The following is a 19,990-nucleotide window of genomic DNA, read 5'->3' as shown; positions in this document are numbered from 1 at the left end:
TTCTTGTTTATTGCATTGATACAATTATGTGAAGCATTCAAAATGGTTTAGTTATTTAAAAAGGTAATTATAATACAATTCAAAGCCATTAATGTTAAGTATATATAAGTCAATTACAACTCATAAGTAGATTCCAACTCATAAATGGCCACAGATCCTCCACATAATTACACCAGCAGCAGTCTTTTTTATAAAATCAACCATCACTGGCCACTCAAACAATTTTTTTATTTTTTTTGCCATGCACTCAAAGTTTCACAGCGGTGCCATAGCCCCACACTCCAAATCCCGGATAAAGGGGCTCAGTGAAGGTGGTCTGCACCTGGTGCAAGAGAACCATGTGGTCGGCCACGCTGTAGAACGCCAGCGTGCCCGCCCGCTGGTCCAGGTACACCCCGATCCTCATGGACCCGGGCACCGGTATGTTAGTGGTCTTGCCGTTGTGCGTGAAGGTGAACTTGGCGTCGGAGCAGTACAGGGTCCAGGAGTGGTCGTTCCAGCCGAAGCTGCTCTCGTTGCCGTTGCCCTTGCGCTCTATGCCGCGGTAGGCCACGGCGACGTCCACCTCGGTACCGCTCCAGTCCACCTCCCAGTAGCATCGTTTTCCCATCAGCCCCTGGGTGCAGAGCACCTGCTGCCAGTGGTCGAAGCGGTCCGGGTGATCGGCGTACGCCTGCACCTCCGTGGTCATGGTGACCGCCGTGTTGCCGCGCGACAGCCGGAGGTTCTTGTGCGCGGTGCTGGGGTCCAGGGTCGGGTTACAGGAGTCTATAGGTGATTGAGAAGGAGAGAGGGTTTTTTTTTTTTACACAGGAATAAATTTGTACATGATACAAATTGTAGATGCAAGATGGGACAAATTTATTTGTGTAGTGCATTTCATAAACAGGCAGTTCAATGTTGATCATTATTAACAATAAATAAATAAATACAACAGAAAAAATTATAGCACATGAAATTGGATTTGAAGCATAAAACGGGTAAAATAGATAGATAAATAAATAAATAAATAAATAATAGAGGTGAATATTACTTGAAGAATCCACTAGATGGCAACATTGCCAGGTATTTTCTAACGGCAGTGATCCACCAGTACTGTGCAAGACCCAGGGAAGGGCTGAGCAGTGTGGTAGCAGTCAAAGACAGAGCAGTTTCACATATCATTAAAGCCTACAGTTGTCAGGGCGTCTTTGAGGAGGACAGAGTAAAGTTTGATGTTGTGATGTGGTCAGTGGTGTAGTCTACGTAGAACGCAGCTATACATACAGAGTATACTCACTTCTAAATTTTAGGGACTTCAGTATACCCACTTAAATTTGATTCATCCATTGTTTAGAATAGCATAAGTATATACAGTATACCCACTTCAAAAAATGCTCGAATATACAGTATACCCACTTCAAAAAAGTAGACTACACAGCTGGATGTGGTGCAGATCCATTCACTCTGCCTCTCAGGAGGTAATTGTGATGAAGCCATCTGTCCAGATGTGGAGTTTTCATGTTTACATGTATTGGCAGAGGACGCGCTCAACTTCTTGGAAAAACGAAAGTCTTTGGGTGCGAGATAAAAAGCGTCAACTTAAGGAAGAAAAATCCGCACTCACAAACTGCGTCTCATTATTTATTTATTAGGGGTGGGCATAGATTAATTTTTTTAATCTAGATTAATCTCACTGTAATTATGAAATTAATCTAGATTAATCTATATCAAAATGGCTCATTCAGAATAGGCACGCTAGTGAAATAATGCCGAAAAAAAACCCTTGGGGTTTCTTAAGACAGATGGCGCATTAGACCAGAGCTCATCTTTTTTTTCCAAAATGCATCTCATCTTCAAAAAATGGTTATGTTGATACTTGGTGATGAAAAAAATCACTGCAATATGTGTAAAGTGTGTCCAATATGTTAGGAAGTATTTACAGTTATAAAATACTGAAATTTCAAAATGAACAGCGCTATAAGTTGTAGAGGCAAATACAGATAAATCTATCAACCATTTAGGCTATTTAAACAAAAATACCTCAACAATTCAGCATTTCTAATAGAGAGAGAGAGAGAGAGAGAGAGAGAGAGAGAGAGAGAGAGAGAGAGAGAGAGAGAGAGAGAATCTGCCACTGACTAGTAAAATGAGCAGCGGCTCCTTTAAGAGAGGGAGGAGCTCTGCGCGCAGTAGTTCTAGCAAAGAAATTCAAGAGAAAGAACAATCTCTTGGCGGGGAATGCATTGGCCACGGTGTAGTACGGGGGCGTTGCCTGAGGACACGAGTGGATGGAAAATTAACTCCCTTGCGCATGGTCATTGGTCAGTGGGTGCGATGGATGCCATTTTCGTACTCCCTTGCACATGGTCAGTGGGGGCGACACCATGATGGATAATTTGTGGCCAAGTAACGGCAGCTGTTGGTCAGCAGTAATTGCTGGGGGTAATTAAGGACAGCTGACAGACATTCACGCTGTCCTATGACCTGTTCCACAGTGAATAACATTTCCGTACTCCCCTCGCCATCATTTCCTACTACGCTGTTATGACGTGAGTAAGCCCTCTAGTCTCAAGCCTCTGGTTCTAGGCACAGCAGCCCTCAAAGCCAGGCTACTGGCTATCTAGAACCTGCAGCACTGGCACACGGCCTAAACCTGACAGTTTTCAGAGTTAGAACGCCAGAGCAGTTACAACTTGAAATGAATTCAGTTTGCAAAAAAATACATCAAGCGCGACAACCGCGAGGATTATTAACGTTTGACATGAGCATATCTCACTGAGTCGCAAATGTGCGCGATTGCAACACAAACATTCAGTGAGAGTAGATATTGACAGTTCCAGTTTGACAATCTTCAAAATGCATATCACACACGGAATGTTTTGCAATTATGGCACAGGCAAGATTTCTGGAAGTTGTTTAGGCAATGTGTTCCATGCAATGCGTGAGGAAATGTAGGCTATGTCGGGCAGGACAGCCTACTCACACACAATAATGTCTCTATGCTTCACCTCAAACAATAACGTCTCTTTAGTCTACCACTTATGAAAAAGCACTCAAACAACACCTACCACGGCAGAGGGATTAATGTTTTCAGCATGCAAACACTTCATATTTAGTAGGTCTGCTGAAGCAACAGGTGGAGAGGAGAAACGACTGGAGCGCAGTCTGAATGCGTCTGTCAATTAAACGCTATGGTGACGTGCATACCCAAACTCCAAACCTATATTTTGAACATAGATTAACGTGCGATATTTTCTTTGTCGCGCGATAAGAGTCTCACTTTATCGCAGCACGTTAACGCCGATAACGGCCCACCACTATTATTTATATTACCACCATGTCCAAAAAGCAAACGCGTTTCGGCTAACAAGCCTTCATCAGTGCGTGGTACTCAGAACAAAGAAAGGGGTGCATCTTATCAAAGGGGAGGTGAGAGGTCACAAGCTGCAGGTGGATCACATGATAGTGGGTGGCACCCAAGGGTGCAAAAACACAGTATAGCCTATAGGCCGGAACAAAAATACACCGTCTATATCTTTAAAACAAAAGGAACAATAAAGAATGGAAAAAAAGAAAAAGAAAAAAAAAATCTTTATTGTTCCTTTTGTTTTAAAGATATAGACGGTGTATTTTTGTTCCGGCCTATAGGCTATACTGTGTTTTTGCACCCTTGGGTGCCACCCACTATCATGTGATCCACCTGCAGCTTGTGACCTCTCACCTCCCCTTTGATAAGATGCACCCCTTTCTTTGTTCTGAGTACCACGCACTGATGAAGGCTTGTTAGCCGAAACGCGTTTGCTTTTTGGACATGGTATATAAATAAATAATGAGACGCAGTTTGTGAGTGCGGATTTTTCTTCATGTTTACATGGCCACATTGGAAAGGGTAGACAGATGATTACAGGCTGTCTTGTTATTATTGAGTTACAGCAGTTACGCTGAACAAGACAGACAGAGCCTCGCACCCTATGTCAGTACAAAACTTTGAGAAGATCCTCCCACGTGCTGCTAACATGCATTGTTGACTGCACAAACAGGCAATATTTTCCAGTCACTATGACCAGTGTTGGGCAGTAATGCAATACAAAAGTAATTAATGTCTGTAATGCATTACTTGTTGCTGTAATGCAGTAATGCAAAGCATTACAGGGCAAACATCTGTAATATTCACTTAGTTACAATGCTAAATAACTTAAGTTGCAATGCATTACAATGACCTGGATTTTAGTGGTATTCGGTGTGGTGGGTCAGAAAGAAGCTATTCCTGCACCTGGTAGTTTTTAATCTGCATGTTGCCAAACACACCTCCTGGATGGGAGGTGAAAAAGGTCATGACTCGTGAGCTTGATTTACAATAAATTATTTGTAATAAATTGCCAGATCCATATTTAGGCCTACAGTTATTTTGGTGAAAGTAACTTAAGTAAGTCAAAAGTAGTGTAATGCCTTACATTTTAAATATAGTAATATTGTAGTGTAAGGGATTATTTTGAAAAGACAGTAACATGTAATCAGTAACGCATTACAGTTTTTGAGTAACTTGCCCAATACTGACTATGAGAGATTGCTTTTGTCTAACACATCATTACAAAATGTGTAAGTTTATAGGCAAAGGGAATTTTACATCGTAGTTGAAAAAAGTGACAAGATCTGAGAGTAACTCAGCAAAGTCCGCCACAATGACTTTAAAGTGAGCAGACTGTTTTTTCAAAGAGGAAATTGCCATTGTGATCCACTGTATAATCTACACTATGGCCACAATCCAGAACTGATCTGAGCAATGACACAAGCCTGGCCTTGTGCAGAGTCAGTGGGTGGATGTAACAGGCAGAGACAACCGTTGACGATGATATAATAGAAAACATAAATCAAGCGACAAATATTTCATAAAGAACACAGTGAGCGAGCGAGGGCATAACAATGCACCTAGCAAAAGTCATGCCATAATGTTCCTCCCTGCAACTCCCTGCGTTCCTCACTGACGTAACATAGAGGAATTTACTACTGAGCTAAAACTGGTTCTGCAGAAACCTGACATGGGCCACACACACGCAGATGTGTCGCCATTCATTCAGTTACACATGGAGAGGAAAACAATAGACCTGTGTCACATGGTGACTGGCCATATTGCCCTTACACCTGTTAATAAGGGCATGTCATGGGTAAGTTGTTAGGGCATCAGACTTGTAGCCCAAAGGTTGCCAGTTCGACTCCTGCCCCGCCAGGTGGGTGTGGGGAGTAATTAATCAGTGCTCTCCCCCATCCTACTCCATGACTGAGGTACCCTGAGCATGGTACCATCCCGCCGCACTGCTCCCTTGGAGCACCATTGAGGGCTGCCCCCTTGCACGGATGAGGCATAAATGCAATTCCGTTGTGTGCAGTGTGCAGTGTTCACTTGTGTGCCGTGGAGTGCTGTGTCACAATGGCAATGGGAGTTGGCGTTTCCCAATGGCCTTTCACTTCATAATAAGGGCGGGGAAAGTTTGGGGTGGCACGTCAAATACTAAACTGCAAACCCAGCTGTCAAATCTGCCAGTGCCACTTTGTGTGTGTGTCTGACTTTGTGTGTGTCTGACTTTGTGTGTGTGTGTGTGTCTGACTTTGTGTGTGTCTGACTTTGTTTGTGTGTGTGTGTCTGACTTTGTGTGTGTGTGTGTGTGTGTGTGTGTGTGTGTGTGTGTGTGTGTGTGTGTGTGTGTGTGTGTGTGTGTGTGTGCGCGTGCGTACGTGTGTGCGTACGTGTGTGCATGTGCTTATGTAATCTCTCTACCACTTTGAACATTCAAACGAATTGATACATCGGCATATTCCAACTCTGAATATGATACCAGAGCAATGTGATTTATAATAGATATGGTCTTCAGGAATGAAAAAACAGATGTCCATACTCACATTGCAAGAACTCCTCTCGTTTCTGTGGTTCCAAGGTTTGGAGAATGCGTACATCATCAACTGGAGGAAAATAAACGATTAAAAAAGCCAATTAGGAAATATCCATACACAAAATAGGCTGCCCCAAAATGGTATCATCACAGAGTAGCAGAGGCATTTGTTAAATGTAGGCCTTTTCTTACAAAGCAATAATAATTTCCAAATGTTTGTTGTGTCTCTTGTATACATTGTTTACAGTGGTGTAGTCTACTTTTTTATGGTGGGTATACTGTATATTTGAGATTTTTTTGAAGTGGGTATACTGTATTTGTGCTATTCAAAACAATGGATCAATCAATTTTAAGTGGGTATACTGAAATCCCTGAAATTTAGAAGTGGGTATACTCCGTATACCCGCGTTCTACGTAGACTACACCACTGATTGTTTACAGTGCTGGGCAGCGTACAGTAATTCAGCTTCAGAAGTTACAATCCCGCTGCACCCACTATGTGTTCCAGCCATTCACTAAAATCACCTGTGCATTCTATTCCGCTGAAATGTTGATGGAAAACTAACGAGCGCATTGAAGATACATGACAAAAACCGGGCCGTTCTAATTCAGTAGAAACGTTCTGTTGATGGAAAACCAACTGGACGCGTTGGTGATTTTTAATGTATTAGCCCACTGAATAAAGATTGGTTTGGACTTTTTAAATCATCTGAAGTGCCTGGATCAAGGATTTTCCCCTCCCTTTTTGTTGAACATTGCACCATTCAAGAGCACCAGATGATTTTGAGGGATACTAGCGCTTTACCTACTCTTTAAGACACATTGGTAGAAAATCATTCTGTTTCACTTTTAGGTGCTGTTTCCACGTAGCTGGATATTTTTAATATGTGGATATTTTTATTTTATTTTATATTTATTTTTATTTCAAGAAAAATGGGGCTACTGATTCTTTTTAATTTCTTGCTATGTGTTTCCAGATGCTTCGAATCTGACTCACCTGTTGAGCTGATCTTGGACACCTCAACCTGGGTGACCTCCTCAAGGTGGGCTTTGAGTTCAGCGATGGTTCTCTTGGTGGGCTCAAAGGTGAAAGAGGGGGCCAGGGACACTTTGGTCAGGTCCTCATATCCAGATGGAGCAGAGAGGGACTGCCAACTCTGAGAGAGAGAGAGACACACACACACACAGGTAAACAAAGAACGTCAATGATGCCCAGGTACTGTGCGTCAGTCTATATGTGTAAAGGCCATTTTCCAAACAAACTTTCACGGCCACGTGAGGCAGAGTGTGAAGGTGTTCAGACGCGCATTTCAAGTAGGCACGCACGGAGAGTGAAATAAAATTAAATGTTTTTACTATTTATTTTCAACAATCCGTGTGGCTTTCTTGAAACCTTTTTGAACACCACATCTGCTGACTCAATATGAATGTAATTTGGGAAGAGGATTGATAATGTTAAAAGGCATGGTACTACTGTTGGTTACAGATTTGCCAAAAGTGAGATATTTTAACACTTTAACACCCCACTTTAACACCACACTTTAACACTGCTTGAGGTTAGGCTGCCCACAGCCCTTCCCAATGATTTAGTATTAGCAACTGCTATCAAAATAGTAATTAACTGGTGCTATCCTTGTAACCGTGGATAAAAAGGAGTACAGAGATATTTCCACCCATACTCATCTCTGACGCATGGAAAACGACAAGAAATGCAATATAAAACAAATTAACTACGACGTGACGTGCACCAGCAGGAAGTGAATGTGGGTGTGTGAGAGCATCTCCAGGTCGTTGATACGCTCGTTCATTCAACTGTCTTCAGGTAAAGAAGGTCAGATGACCAAAATGTTGTATCAAAGTCACTCGCTGGTGGAATGGACAGCGTGTGTGATCTTTATTACACTTGGGTAAAATGTAATGTAAAATGTAAAATAACTACAGCGGCAGCCATGGCTCAATGCTTGGAGCGCTGGTCTTTAGATCAGAGGATTCAGAGAAATCCCACCCTAACCAACACCTTCGTCCATGACTGACATGTCCTTGAGCCAGGCACCTGACTCTACATTGCTCCAGGGCCTGTAACCAATACCCTGTAACTAAATAACTGTAAGTTGCTTTGGATAAATGAAGCGTCAGCTAAGTGTAATGTAACAATGTAATAATGTAACTACGACGTGATGCGCACCAGCAGGAAGTGAATGTGGTCGTCGGTGTGCGAGAGCATCTCCAGGTCGTTGTGGCGCTTGCGCAGCAGCATGATCTCCTCCTCCATGCGGTCCAGATGGGACTCGGCGCGGCCCACCGTGGCCCGCTCCTGGCCCGCGATCAGCTGCTTCACCTCCGCGTGCCGCCGCTGTAGGCTCTGGATCAGCTCCGCAAACACACGCTCGTTCTCCTCCAACACCTGCTGCGCAGAGTTCTGTTGCAGGCAGACGGGCAGACAGACAGACAGTCAGACAGACAGACAGGCAGGTAGATAGGGAGACAGACGGGTAGGCAGACAGACAGATAGTCAGATGGGAAGGCAGACAGACAGGCAGATAGACAAGCAGGCAGACAGACAGGTGGGTAGACAGACTGGCAGGTAGACGGGCAGATAGACAGGCAGACAGTCAGACAGACAGACAGGCAGGCACACAAGCAGGCAGACAGACAGACAGGCAGGCACACGGGCAGGTATTCAGGCAGGCAGACAGACAGGCAGGTAGGCAGACAGACATTAACATAGACAGGATGTCAGGCAGCCCAAAAGACAGAGTTCAGATACAGGCAGGCAAGCACAGGTAGGCAGATAGACAGGCAGACAGGAAGACAGGCACCACTTGTTTTGAAACTTCTCAGTTTCACGAATAATACAGTTTTTACAAGTCTGGTGAAGGTGGAAGTTTGCTACGTGACGTTATATCCGCCTTCCCCAGACTTTCATGAGCATGTTATGATGTGAAATTAAGGGCCCAATTGCAAAAAGAAATGTTTTCCCCCTTTAACTGTGTGCAATTTATATTGAAGTCAACCATATACTGTAGTTCATAACAAATATATTGTCTCAATTTTAAAAACCAACATGGCCAGTTATCCAATATTGTAGCACAGAAGTGAAACCCGCCTCTCTCTCTCTCTCACACACACACACACACACACACACACACACACACACACACACACACACACACACACACACACACACACACACACACACACACACACACACACACACACACACACACACACTTCTGGCACACAGTTCAATATCAGTCAATGAACATAAATAAGGACCCAATTTGGGAACAAACGCAATGAGTGAAATATGCTGGAAATTAGGTCCTTTTAATGAACTGTCAGTCATTTCATGGGTCACCTTGAGAGACTCCACAGCCTGTCTCAGCTCCTTCCATTTCTTCACTCTGTCCTCAATTTTCTCCTGTGACATCATCAACTTGGCCGCAAGTTGTTTCTACAAGGAAACACCTCAGTTAACAGAATAGTCAGAGACAGCAATTGCGGCACTTGTGTAAGAAAAATAATGTGTCATATACACTCACCTATCTTTCAGTCCTGTGTGTGTGTGTGTGTGTGTGTGCGTGTGTGCGTGTGTGCGTGTGTGTGTGTGTGTGTGTGTGTGTGTGTGTGTGTGTGTGTGTGTGTGTGTGTGTGTGTGTGTGTGTGTGTGTGTGTGCAGGGAAGCTGACAAGGGGGGACAAAGGGTTCACTTGTCCCAGGCCCAGGGAGAGAGGGGGCCCAGAATTGGATCCTCATTCCATTGTATGCATTGGGAAGGGGGCCCTTTCAGATGTCTTTGTCCCGGGCCCAACCAAAGCTATCAGCGGCCCTGTGTGTGTGTGTGTGTGTGTGTGTGTGGAGCCCAGTCTCGGGAAAAATTAACTGTATGCTTCGTGGTGCCGCTAAGATATAGCCTCATTTTTCGTAGTTGGGCAACGCGCGCTGTCGTAGAGAGAGGGCGAGAGAGAGTAAGTGAGAGAGACCACCCGAGCAGCGTGCATTCCGGGAGGGGAGCGCTGTCGTTGTGTCAGCTTCATGTCATGTCTCCCTTCCTCCAACATTGTCCCTAACCTTAACCCTAACCCTAACCCTAAACCTAACCTTAACCCTAACCCTAACCTTAACCCTAAATCACTTGTTTGAAATGTTTGATTATCGTCGTTTCCAGTTAGCCTTTACTCACGCTTGATTGTTGACGTCCGTCCGCTTTATTCATCCCCCCAGAACCAAACTAGCCCAATTGTCAGTTTCCCCTTTCGTCACCTAACCACGAGAAACGAGGCTATTCGTAATGGCACCACAAGGCTTAAAGTTGATTTTTTTCTGTTTTTCTCGTAAAGAATTCACGAATGGCCCGAGTTACGGTTGGAGCGTGTGTGTGTGTGTGGTAATGATGGTAAGGTGGGTAATAAAACTTCATCTACAGTATCTAACAATTTGAGCATTCATACAAATTGATGCATAAGAGAATACTCCATGTAGTACACTACTCACTTGTTTTTCAGTCCTCTCGGCCGCAGCAGAGACGATATCGTGTCTCTTGTGCTCTTCCATCAGGCACATCACACAAACGCAGGACTGGTCCGTGCGACAGAACACCTCCAGCAGCTTGTCATGCTCGGCACAGATCTCCTCCCGCAGCTGGCCGGTAGCCGTCACCAGTTTGTGCTTCATGAAGGCTGGGTACTCGTAGTGGGAGTACAGGTGCGTCTCGCAGTACGAGGCCAGGCACGTCAGGCACGACTTGACGGCCTTGGTCTTCTTTCCCATGCAAAAATCGCACAGCACGTTTCCAGGGTTAAACCGGTCACTCAGTCTAGAACTTGGTCTACCACCGCGAGGGCCCGGGGTCGACCGCCGCGTTTTATCCAGGGTGGTGTACTTTTCTCCTCCGTCCATTCTGCTGCTGCTTCGCGACATTTTTACGATTAGACAGAGGAACAGCTCAGATACGCCTGGTACTGTAGATACGTCTGTACAGTGTGAGGAATCTGGTTTCAATGAAACCTTGTGTCAGTTACAGCCTTTTTATTTAAGAATGGCAAGAATGTCAGAGTCTAAGGAACAACCGGTATTCCAGGTTAGGTGGGGGGCGTGGTGGAACTATTACCTGCCCTGCTCTGACCATGCAAGCAAATGGAGTTGTAAGAAGGCATAAACAAGCTCCCTCCTGCATTGATGTTGCTTATGGAGCAGCACCAACGTATAGTCAAATTCTCATTTTTTTCTAGTAAATGCAACTTTACTTTGGGCACCCCAAAACGCATCACCACAATATTGCTCAATAGATAGTAGTAGAGTAGAGTAGGCTACTTTTATTAATCCCGAGGGAAATTAAGGTGTCAGATAGATATACGTATAGATACAAGACATAGATACAACACATACACAAAGACCTAAAGAACATTATTGCACATTGCAGTAAACAAAGTGTATAGCAAAAATCTGAGTATAACAAAATGCCTTACTATATAGCCTATCAGTTAACATACACACACCCATGCTCTCTCTTAACCCTCTCTCGCTCTCTCTCTCTCTCTCTCTCTCTCTCTCTCTCTCTCTCTCTCTCTCTCTCTCTCTCTCTCTCTCTCTCTCTCTCTCTCTCTCTCTCTCTCTCTCTCTCTCTCTCTCTCACACACACACAAAGCACACACTCAGACTTAGATTTAACACATCTTAAAAATTCAACATGATCACCTCCCTTGTTTCATAATCAAAGTAATCTTGAAGACAATCACCTCCTGTTTTGATTGTGATCAGATGTTTATTTTGGAACAAATTGTCTTAACAATACATCCAGACCTGCATGTGTTGTCAACAAAATTGAATCTAATGCACTCCAAAATGGTTGTGGTGGAAAATAAACAGCATGGGAAATTTTGAAAGTGAAATGAAACCGGCTGATGCATCAGACTACCGTGCCAGCTGGTTCAACATTAAACCATCCAGTAACTTTCAAAGATGATTCATTGACCTCACTGAATTGTGTCACAGTGTCACTCTAACAAATGCAAAGAATAGGAGGCCTTACGCTATAGTCTTAAAACTTAATTTGTCAGAAGCCTTCCATTTTACTCAAAATTGACCCTTTAAAATTTCACTCCTCCTGCACCATGTACTAAGAAGCCAGGGGATTGTGGGCAGTTGACCATTTCATTTTTGGCAAAATACACCTCTGACATTGGGAAGGGTTGTGGAAGGCACCTATACATGTAGGCCAGGGGTGGGGAACCTTTTTCATTCGAAGGGGCACTTCAAATTCATCCGAGGGCCGTAAAAGTCCTCCAAGGGCTGTATTATGAACACAAACCAGGATTTCCCCCTGCACTTTAGGCCTATATTGAAGGCAGCCACCTTTAAAACAGACCCCACATTATCTAGGTCCCCTGAATATGGTATCTTTTTTTGTGTAACTATGCATAATTGTGTATCAACTAGAGATGCACCGGATCCAAGATCCGGTTCCGGATCCGGCAGGATAATAGGGTTTTTCACAGGATCCGGATCCGGTTCCAGGATCCAGGATCCGGTAGCCGAGGCTTTTCAGTCAAAATAGTTGGAGCCAACGTGATAAAAATGGCCCACGTGTGCGAGTAGGCTATGTGTTTCAACCCTTTCGTAGGATCCAGTATCCGGTTCCGGATCCGGCAGGATCTTAAGCAGTGGATACGGTATCCGGCAGGATCCTAAAAATCAGGATCCGGTGCATCTCTAGTATCAACATGAAATATTATATTACACTGATCATGAGACACAATACAATACTGTTGTGACAACATGTCTATGTAGCAGGGACTTGTATGATCAAATGTAGCCATCAAATGTTACACAAGGACTCCGGTGCCATGCAAGTTGGAAGGATCGAATCTGAGTGATTTTTGTCCTGGAGAAGTGAGAAACGTGGTTTATGTGGGTAATGCTGATGGGTATGCTTCCACTTTTGTGAAGTGCATGACTGCACTCGTGACTGTATTTACGTAGGGACAAAATCACTTTTAAAAAATAAATGTGCATATATTTTCACTGCTCCTATAAAGTTAATTTTCATTGTACACTAACCTGATTTATTGATCAATCAACTGACTTTTTCATACTCCCCAATTCAGCAAACTTTCTGATGAAAACACATTGTCACTGCTTGCTGCACTGTTGATAACATTTATTGGAGACAATTTTGTATTGGGATGTATACAGCTCCAGGCCTTTTTATTAGAATACCATGAAAAAGTTGATTTATTTCCATAATTCCATCAATAATGTTAAACTGTCATGGATTGCAGATTCATGGCCCAGTTTTTTAACTATTCCAATCATTAATTTTTTTCTTTTTATATACGTTGGCCTTCCAGCTCAAAAAACCCATGAATTGGGGAATTCGCATTATTAGAATATTGTTATAAAATCACTTTTTTCTTCATCAAAATTCGGGTCACATTAAATCAGTTGAAATTTGGTACTTTCTACATAACATGCAATGGTCAATACTTGGTCAGGACATTCTCTGTCTTCATAATGGCCATGATGCGTTTAACATTGAAGTCAATGGCAAAAACAGTGCATGGGAGTTATGGAAGCCCAGATATCCTTGATGCTTTGCTGTCAGCTGTTCTTGTTTGTTGACCTGGTACCCCACACTTCACTCTCCAATATACCAAGTAGATTTCCATGCCACGTTTTGGCGTTAACTCACCAGTTTAATTCTAAATAACCAGAAATGGAACCCCATTGAAAATGAATGGGGTTTTATTTCTGTTGAGTTAGAACTAAACTGGTGAGTTAACACCAAAACGTGGCGCGGAAATCTTCGGGTATATTGAAAAGGGAAGTGTGGGGCACCAGGTCAACAAACAAGAACAGCTGACAGCAAAGCATCAAGGATATCTGGGCTTCCATAACTCCCATGCACTGTTTTTGCCATTGACTTCAATGTTAAACGCATCATGGCCATTATGAAGACAGAGAATGTCCTAACCAAGTATTGACCATTGCATGTTATGTAGAAAGTACCAAATTTCAACTGCTTTAATGTGACCCAAATTTTGATGAAGAAAAAAGTGATTTTATAACAATATTCTAATAATGCGAATTCCCCAATTCATGGGTTTTTTGAGCTGGAAGGCCAACGTATATAAAAAGAAAAAAAAATAATGATTGGAATAGTTAAAAAACTGGGCCATGAATCTACAATCCATGACAGTTTAACATTATTGATGGAATTATGGAAATAAATCAACTTTTTCATGGTATTCTAATAAAAAGGCCTGGAGCTGTAAGCTGAAGAAGGAATCTGTTCTGTTTACAGAAATTACAGATAATAATATAATAAAAATACATGGTAAAATTTTGGGCATTCATGAGTAAGCGGTTAGAGCATCAGATTTATATCCCAAAGGTTGGCAGTTCCACTCTTGACCTGCCAGGTTGGTGGTGGTAGTATTTAACCAGTGCTTTCCCCCATCCTCCTCCATGACTGAGGTAACCTGAGCATAGTACCATCGCACAGCATTGCTCCATTGGGAGCTGCCCCCTTGCATGGGTGAGGCATAAATGCAATTTCATTGTGTGCAGTGAGCACTGTGTGCTGTGGAGTGCTGTGTGCTAGTGCTTTGTCACAATGACAATCGGAGTTGGAGTTTCCCAGTTGGGCTTTCACTTTTACTTCAAAACATTTGAAGCACTGATTTCGTGCTGCATTGCTGTGCTAACGACAGAATGAGCAATTCCAATACCAAAAGGCCAACAAATAGAAATATTCACTTGCTAGCTATGATGGCTTTCCTAAGACGAGTCCAGAAATTGACATTGCTAAGTGCATTCCCTTTCCATTTCAAGTATGTATTCTTATTGAGATACTTGTGAAGTCTAACAACTCCTTGCACCTTTCTGTCTTCCACATCCTCAAGAATTATGATGATGATGCGGGCACTTCGCTCCAACACAAACCAGGACTGTGCCATGTCAAACTCAAACTGACACCAGGAGCTGTCTATGAAGTGTTGAGACACCACAACAATTACTTTGCGACTACTCATTATTCCCTCCTCCATAATATTGGAGGTGATTGACTTGCCTGCCTCAAAATCTCGCTCATGGAGGCAAAGTCGGACTGGGGGAAATCCTTTCTCAAGATTTTCCTTGAGCTCATCCTGTACCCAGACGTCATCTTTACTGGAGTAGATTACAAAGGCATCATAAGAGTATTCCTGTGTGTTAGCTGTTCTGTAGCCTCTTAGCAGTCTGCAACAGTAGGGCAGAATAAACAGGAACTTATGCAGATACACCTGGAACATGTACACCAATGCAGATAGTATCAGTAACATGGTAACACTTACAAATATGGGCACTGAGAATTTCTTATGACAGAGTGTAGAATCAAAATCAATCACCCTAGAGTTCACAAGGGAAGCTTTGCATGACAATTGATGAGGATTCTTTAGAATTGATTGGTGATTGATGATCCAGGAAATGAATTCCAAGCTAGAACATGAACATTCTATTGGATTGAAAGACAGATCGAGTATGTGGAGCTCCATGGGGAGGTTCTGAAGAACTTTGTGAGACATGGAAGCTATATTATTGCTCTGAGCATGGAGAGATACTAGATTTGACAAGCTGGAGCATGAGAGAAAGTCCACTGACATTAATCTGTTTTCGCTTACAGCTAGATGTTTTAAATTGTGCAGATACCGGAATGAAGACAAGGGTATGTCTTCAATGTGGCAACTTGAAATATCAAGCATCTCCAGATTTGTAAGATTTGAAAATATGTTGGTAAAAACGTCTTTTCTGAAAATGTTCCCAGGTATTTTCAATTGTTTGAGACTAATTAAATCTCTGAAAATAATGTCAGATTTAAATGTAATTTGTGAGTTTGAAAGATCCAAATATAGCAAATGGATGAGATTTCTCAAACAACTGTATTGATTTTCAATTGTTACCTTTGTGTCATGAATATCTAATACTTGAAGGGATGCAACACTCATGAATGCCCATGTTCTGAAATGAAACCCTGCATTCATACTTAGGTTTAGATGCCGCAGTTTTGGAACGTCTGTTAATATTTCATCACAGCAATCCATTATCATCCGGTTTCCACTTAGATCAATATACTCAAGATTAGGTAAATGTTCTAAGGTTTCAAACTCTGACGGGACATGATTGTCATTTATGACCAAGCGTTTTAAAACGGGTTGGTACGACAAGTTAAATCCTGGTAATTTATCCATTTGCCCGCGACTAATGGTAATCTCCTCGAGATTTCGATAGAGATATGTTTGTTTATTTAGTCCAACTCGCCTCAGTGAGATTTTTGAGCAATTAGTCAAGCAGCTAAGGGTGTGACTGGGCAGGGACGACCATTGAGACTGATACAAATACATCTCCTGAATATGTATGGAACAAAGGTTGTCTAAAAATCCATTATATATCAAGGTCCTTCGACTGTCCTCATAGCTTCCTATTCTCAACCTATTGACATGTAAGCCACTGAGGTTCCCTGTAACACCCTGGATGGTTGCAGAGGTGCTGAAGGCATCACGTAGATCTAGTTCATCCAAGTGAAGTCCTTTAAATGCTTCTTTTTCAATGGTGGAAATGGGGTTTTTAGACAATACCAAAGTCACGTTGCCACTCAGCTTACGCAGAACACACACATGGTCATCTCTGATAACAGAAATGTTATTGGTGTGAAAGTCCAGCACTGTCAAGTTTGTAAAACCAATAGCATAGTTTGGAAGAGCAATAGAAGATAAGTGGTTTGATCCAAGTTGTAACTCCCGCAGACTTGCTAGTCTCTGTAAGTTTAGACTTTTCAAGGAAAACAGATCAATGTCCACTAGAACTAACTTGTGCATTCGTTCAAAAACATTAAAGCTGTTTTTGGCTACATATTTAACCGGATTTCCAGTGAGAATCAAAAAGGACACATTCCTTACATTGATGAAAGAGTCACTGTCAATGTGTTGGATGTGACATCTGTTCAAAAGAAAAAAAAATGTACAGAGTAACTGTAATGTTTTTGCATCACCAGAGAATCATCACACTTCAGAATTAATTATAATGAAAATACAATGAAAATATTCATCTACCGTGTGAGGTCGAGATGCTGTAGTAATGGCAATCCTGGAAAAACATCTTTGTGCAATGTGGTTAGGTAATTAAAACTAAAATCCAAAAATTCGGTGGTGCCAGGGATAGTGACAGGTATATAGCTCATGTTCCTACGGGAACACGAATACTGACGATTGGGAACAACCTGAAAGCAATATAAACTTTGTCAAGGTCTGTAAATATATTTATGTAGACAAATTTAGCTGCATCATTGCAACTAAATGACAATTCCTTACCTCTAAACATTCATCTGCCTTGACAACCCATAGAAAACTGAAAATTATCCAAATTGATTTATTGATGCGTGCCGGTAGGATATTCATTTTAGTGCTACCGTACTGTTAACACAAGACACAATTCAGGTTCTTTAGGAAAGAGGAGTTTGGGAAATGAGGAAGCAAAACTGATATTGTCACTGTCACATGTCCAAACAAAGGAACCATGAGCATTTTATTTTACAAGCCACTTCAGTTGGAGTTTACATACAGTAATTTTCAAGTCACATGATTTTCGTATCACTAGTCATACAAAAAGTAGAAAATTAAAATATATATATCAACCAGGGCTGTAGTCAAGTCCACCTTTGTAGAGTCCGAGACAAGTCCAAGACCAAAATAGTCAAGTCCGAGACAAGTCCGAGTCCAAAGAGGTTCGAGTCCGAGACAAGACCGAGTCCAAAAGGATTCGAGTCCAAGTCCGAGTCCGAGTCACATGTCGGTCAGTGTTAAACAATGAAAAGGATGAATATCAATAAAGCGGATGTTTGAAGGTAACCCATATGGCATGGATGTGAAGACAAACTTGTATGTTGTTGGATTTCAAGCTTTTCTCTTGAATTTATGGTAGCCAATGTTCTAAACAAAATAAAGACAGACCTGGTCGAGTCCAAAAGCTTAATTTGGCAAGACCAGTGTCCGAGTCCAAGACAAGTCCGAGTTCAATTGATAGCGAGTCCAAGACAAGTCCAAGTCAAAAAAAAAACGGACTTGAGTCCGGACTCGGACCGAGTCCGGACTCGAGTACTACAGCCCTGATATCAACTATCAAACCCATGTCTCAATTAACATCACAAAGTTCTTAATATGTTCATCTAAAACAGTGGTTTGTAACCTAACACCACTCTTAGAATTTAAAAATGAAGTAGAATACAATTAAATGAAATCCATATTGAAAGGCATAATATTTAACTAAAAGCTTTTTTTCAAGTGTTGAAAAGAAAATCTTGATTTTTGGTAACTGAGTCAGTGTTTTCTTTGTGGAGATGGGTGACAGCCATCTCTTCACATTCAAGGATATTCAAGCGCTCGTCAAGTGTTTTTTGTTTGGGTAACACTTTACTTGACGCCGGTGTCATAAGCATGTCATTACAGTGTCATAATAGTGTCATGATGCAGTCATAGATGAGTCATAAACATTATGTCCATGTCATAAACATTTTATGACTGTTGGCCTTCAGTGACATTTGGTTATGGCAAAGACCAAATGTCACTGAAGGCCAACAGTCATAAAATGTTTATGACATGGGCATAATGTTTAAGACACGTGCATAACTGTGCCATGACACTATTATGACACTGTAATGACATGCTTATGACACCGTCATCAAGTAAAGTGTTACATTTGTTTGTTTGTTTGTTCCTGCAGCGGCCTTAACCAAGTTTCTCCAATGACTTGCAAGGATTTTTCATAAGACCACGCCTTCAGAGAGCTAGATGCGTATGGCACCAAGTTTCAGATTAGTGTTCAGTGTTGCCAGACTTGGGATGGCCGTCTGTAAAAACAGGAAAAATTGACCATTTGGTGTTTTTTTCTGCCGTTTTGTGCCCATAGAAATCAACACAATTTGTTGAAATTGAGCGCAATTTAGCGCATTTCTGCGTTTTTTTTTTAATAAGACACATCTGGCAACACTGGTTTCAGATTAGTGTTTGTGAACAAAGCAGAGCCACATTCATCGCGAGAGCCAGGTTCCCTTCAAAGTGAAAGACCAACCTGGAAACTCCAACTTCGATTGTCATTGTCATTGTGACACAGCACTCCTGCACTGCACACTGCACACAATGAAATTGCATTTATTCCTCACCTGTGCAAAGGGGCAGCCCTCAATGCCGCACCAAGGCAGCAGTGCGACTGGTCAGTACCATGCTCAGGGTACCTCAGTCATGCAGGAGGATGGGGGAGAGCACTGGATATTTACTCCTCCCACCAATCGGGCGGGTCGGGAGTTTACAGTTCTCACTCTTCAGAATCATTGGCATCACTCAAGACATGAAGGTCTTTCATAAAATGAACATGTGCAAAATGGCAGACACGGCTGGTTCAATTATTAATTCATAGAAGTTGCAATAAATACATGACAGGCAGTTCAACAACATGCAAATCAAACTACACAGCAAACAGAAATAGAAATAAAATAACACTCAAAGGAAAAGAAACTGCAAAGGAAACAAAACATGCCTTTGACTCCGGTAATTTACACTGCATCACACATAAAGATGATCTGTGTGTCATATAGACATTGCATTCTATATGCACATACCTGGCCAGTACACATAATACAATCAACAAAAAACAATCATGAAGGGGTTGCCTAAACGGAGCATGCAGAGTGGATGGAGCAACCCAAACCCAATGGCAACAGAACAGCGACTCCTCCACTGCAAATGATTAGTATGATCATGAGTAACGAGCTCGCTGCTCAACATGGCCGACACTCAACGTTGTCACTTCAGCAGTAGTCAGCAACATTCAGTCATCCAGTATGCCATCTTCACCACAGAACCAGACAACGGGAAGTCAAGTGCTCAACCACAGAGCAAGCTACCATCAAGGGAGTGAGCTTTAGTTGCAGCGCCCTTAGCAGCTCAGCTCGAAGCTAACTGGGGCCCCAGTGCCAGCCACCACACAGGTGCTTGGCCACAACACCACAACAACGCAACAGAAAGGAAGAGGGGCCCTGTCTTCTTCTTCTATGGTTTTTAACGGCAGCTGGCATCCAAAATGTTGCACTG

General features: G+C 42.4%; 2 protein-coding genes across 2 annotated transcripts; both read right to left on the bottom strand.

Annotated features, from left to right (window-relative positions):
• Nucleotides 1–233: 233 nt before the first annotated feature.
• On the bottom strand, nt 234–10,853 carry ftr14l (finTRIM family, member 14-like). Its single transcript, XM_063192314.1, has 6 exons — nt 10,365–10,853; nt 9,229–9,324; nt 8,056–8,289; nt 6,868–7,027; nt 5,881–5,940; nt 234–768 (listed from the first exon to the last, which is right to left on the bottom strand). The coding sequence occupies exons 1-6, from the start codon at nt 10,788–10,790 to the stop codon at nt 248–250; spliced, it is 1,497 nt and encodes a 498-aa protein (XP_063048384.1). The 5' UTR covers nt 10,791–10,853; the 3' UTR covers nt 234–247.
• Nucleotides 10,854–14,623: 3,770 nt separating this feature from the next.
• On the bottom strand, nt 14,624–19,123 carry LOC134441709 (toll-like receptor 4). Its single transcript, XM_063192100.1, has 3 exons — nt 19,094–19,123; nt 16,958–17,124; nt 14,624–16,844 (listed from the first exon to the last, which is right to left on the bottom strand). Exons 1-3 carry the CDS (start codon nt 19,121–19,123, stop codon nt 14,624–14,626), a joined length of 2,418 nt encoding a protein of 805 aa, XP_063048170.1.
• Nucleotides 19,124–19,990: the final 867 nt, after the last annotated feature.

The sequence above is a fragment of the Engraulis encrasicolus genome, chromosome 24 (genome assembly GCF_034702125.1).
Source record: "Engraulis encrasicolus isolate BLACKSEA-1 chromosome 24, IST_EnEncr_1.0, whole genome shotgun sequence".
In the NCBI taxonomy this organism is placed as follows: domain Eukaryota; kingdom Metazoa; phylum Chordata; class Actinopteri; order Clupeiformes; family Engraulidae; genus Engraulis; species Engraulis encrasicolus.
This window is presented reverse-complemented; position numbering and strand designations above follow the sequence as displayed.

Coding starts and splice junctions, on each gene's coding strand:
- ftr14l (XM_063192314.1), bottom strand. CDS start 10,790: ATGTCGCGAAGCAGCAGCAGAATGGACGGAGGAGAAAAGTACACCACC. Junction 9,325..10,364: donor CCGAGAGGACTGAAAAACAA/GTGAGTAGTGTA, acceptor GTTTCCTTGTAG/AAACAACTTGCGGCCAAGTT. Junction 7,028..8,055: donor ACCACATTCACTTCCTGCTG/GTGCGCATCACG, acceptor TCTCTCTCTCAG/AGTTGGCAGTCCCTCTCTGC.
- LOC134441709 (XM_063192100.1), bottom strand. CDS start 19,123: ATGGTACTGACCAGTCGCACTGCTGCCTTG. Junction 17,125..19,093: donor CCAGTCGCACTGCTGCCTTG/GTGCGGCATTGA, acceptor TATTGCTTTCAG/GTTGTTCCCAATCGTCAGTA. Junction 16,845..16,957: donor CAGCATCTCGACCTCACACG/GTAGATGAATAT, acceptor TCTTTTGAACAG/ATGTCACATCCAACACATTG.